General features: G+C 37.2%; 1 protein-coding gene across 1 annotated transcript in view; it reads left to right on the forward strand.

The window, feature by feature from the left end:
* Positions 1 to 354: 354 nt before the first annotated feature.
* Positions 355 to 2,461, forward strand: part of LOC111385988 (transcription factor BHLH089-like) — a 5,579-nt gene continuing 3,472 nt past the window's right edge. The window contains exons 1-5 of the mRNA XM_023010411.1: positions 355 to 894; positions 1,092 to 1,289; positions 1,468 to 1,533; positions 1,769 to 1,837; positions 1,922 to 1,993. Coding sequence (XP_022866179.1) covers positions 580 to 894; positions 1,092 to 1,289; positions 1,468 to 1,533; positions 1,769 to 1,837; positions 1,922 to 1,993 — 720 coding nt within the window. The 5' untranslated portion in view covers positions 355 to 579. The remainder of the gene's footprint in view (positions 895 to 1,091; positions 1,290 to 1,467; positions 1,534 to 1,768; positions 1,838 to 1,921; positions 1,994 to 2,461) is intronic.

The following is a 2,461-nucleotide window of genomic DNA, read 5'->3' on the forward strand; positions in this document are numbered from 1 at the left end:
TTCGGAAAAATAATACTATGTGTATACCTTGAGGTGTACACACAGCTTTACATCTGTATATAAACGATTATGTACATATAGCATTGCTCATTTCGAAAACCCTACTCAAATTTCTTATTTGTTCGTTTAATTTTATTTCATGAAGTTGACGCTGCGTCAGATTTTCTGTTAAATAATAGACGGTCAAATCTCAGTGACATGATGAGACGTTTCATAAAATTTGATGATGAATCTGAAACAAATGAAAGTTCAGTGACCATTAGTGAAATTTACCCCTCGGATTTAACCAAAAGGAGACGTGGGCCGGGGGCGATTCTTCTTCTCACTAAAATACGCACTAAGCGCAGTGCGCACTTTCGTACCCCAGCCCAACGCATCTTCTTCCTCTACCTCACGTAACAAAGTGTCTCTATCTACCAGCAGTAATCACTGTACTACTGCATACTCTTTCTTTATGTTGATATCTTCTCTGCATTTACACACACCCATTATACATTTACAGACAACCATATGAAAAGTTATGTTATACAGTAAGTGTATATATAAGTAACTAGTTAAATTTTTTATTTTTTTTGTTAAATGGATCCTCCATTGACAAATGAAGCTTCATTTATAGTTGGGTCCAATCCAGCTTCGTATAGTTTGGTGGAGTTATTATCCTTTCCGAGGGGTAGTGGAGGAGGATTGGGGCTGAGAATGCCGAATTTGAGTGGTACTGGAGACGGTTTTGGAGTAGGAGATGCTTCGGTGGAGGAATCCACCGTGACAGATCAGAGCGGTAGTCACGGAAGAAATGGTGGCGGTGGTGGTGGGAAGAAGAGAATGGATGTTGGAACTTTTCATGAAGACGAGTCCTCTAAGCTTGTTTCCACTAGCCGTTCTAATAGTGATTTGGTAACTCTCTCCCTCTCTATCCACACTGTTTACGCCCTTTGATGTTCTTGATTTTGCAACTATTTTTGAATTTGTAGAAGTTTTCTTGTTGATTTCGGGCGATTGTTACATGTTTCAGAAAGTTGAGACTGTTAATTTTAGTTTTTAAATGACGAATTGGAATGTTGGTTGTTAACAATTTAATCTTTGTGGGATAGAATGAGCTGAATGGTAAACGAATGAAACCATCAGGATCCAGAGATGAAAATGGTGGCTCAAAGCGGAAAGCAGAAGCGAATTCAAGGACTGGTAACAAGGGAGCCGAAGAGAAGTGTCAACCCGAACCGCCCAAAGACTACATCCATGTTAGAGCGAGAAGGGGCCAAGCCACTGATAGCCACAGTCTAGCTGAGAGAGTAAAACCTTTTTAAACCTTTGTGACATGTTTTGTGAAGTGGATTAGGTGTGTACAAGAAAAATATGTTAAGATCTTGTTCATTATACGGTCTAGTTCTATCACTTTACAAAACATGCCCTTCAAGTGTTTTATAAACATCTGTAATGCAGTTTCTGATTTTTATCATTTATTGTTAGGCTCGGAGAGAGAAGATCAGCGAGAGGATGAAAATTCTGCAAGACTTGGTTCCTGGATGCAATAAGGTCTCCGCTTTTCTACCCTCATTTTTGGATTTATTTTGTGACAGTTCTTGACGAAACTTGGATACTTTGACGTCCATATTGGCCGTGGATTGAGTTCAATGTGAAGTTGTCAAAGCTTCAATCCACATATATCTGTCAGGATTTATTTTTCTATGATTGATTTTGAAATTTGATTTTATTGTGGTTTGGCGTTCTTTAGAAAAACATGATGATAAATGAAAATTCGCTTCTTCAGGTTAGTGGAAAAGCTCTGGTTCTTGACGAAATAATTAATTACATCCAGTCACTTCAGCGTCAAGTTGAGGTATCTCTTCATATCGGGCCATATGTTATATATATCTTTTGGTACTTCCTTTTCCATCTAACACTCTCTACGTCCATGATCTAGTTTTTGTCGATGAAGCTTGAAGCAGTTAATACAAGGTTGAACCCTACGATCGAAGGTTTTCCTTCCAAAGAAGTAAGTCTAATTGCATCAATTGTTAAGATAGGAGATATTAATATGCTAAACTTAAAAATTGCTTCAGCGCATCCCTCAGCAGAACTCCCCTCCCCTTTCACGTGTTTTTTCAATTATAAAAGATTATGGCGAGTCATTTACTTAGCTAAGATATGAGAGAAGTTGCCTGTTTAGTTACTAACAGTGTAGGCAAGAATTATACCGTGAGTATTATCCCCTTTTTTTGGTCTATGAATTATATACTTTAGAAAAGAAAAGACATGCTCTGTAGCTATAGGTTTTTGTTTTGTGGGTAGACCATAAAATTATCGAATCTAAGATAAGTGAGTTCCATCTACAGATATATGCCCCCCTTATAGAACATATTTGTATTTTCTGAAACTGAGATCTTTCCAGTTACGCTATGATGCTATATTCCTTTTTTACACTATGATGTTAAATTCCTTTTTTTTTTTTTTTTTTTTTTTT

The sequence above is a fragment of the Olea europaea genome, unplaced genomic scaffold (assembly GCF_002742605.1).
Source record: "Olea europaea var. sylvestris unplaced genomic scaffold, O_europaea_v1 scaffold3365, whole genome shotgun sequence".
Taxonomy (NCBI): domain Eukaryota; kingdom Viridiplantae; phylum Streptophyta; class Magnoliopsida; order Lamiales; family Oleaceae; genus Olea; species Olea europaea.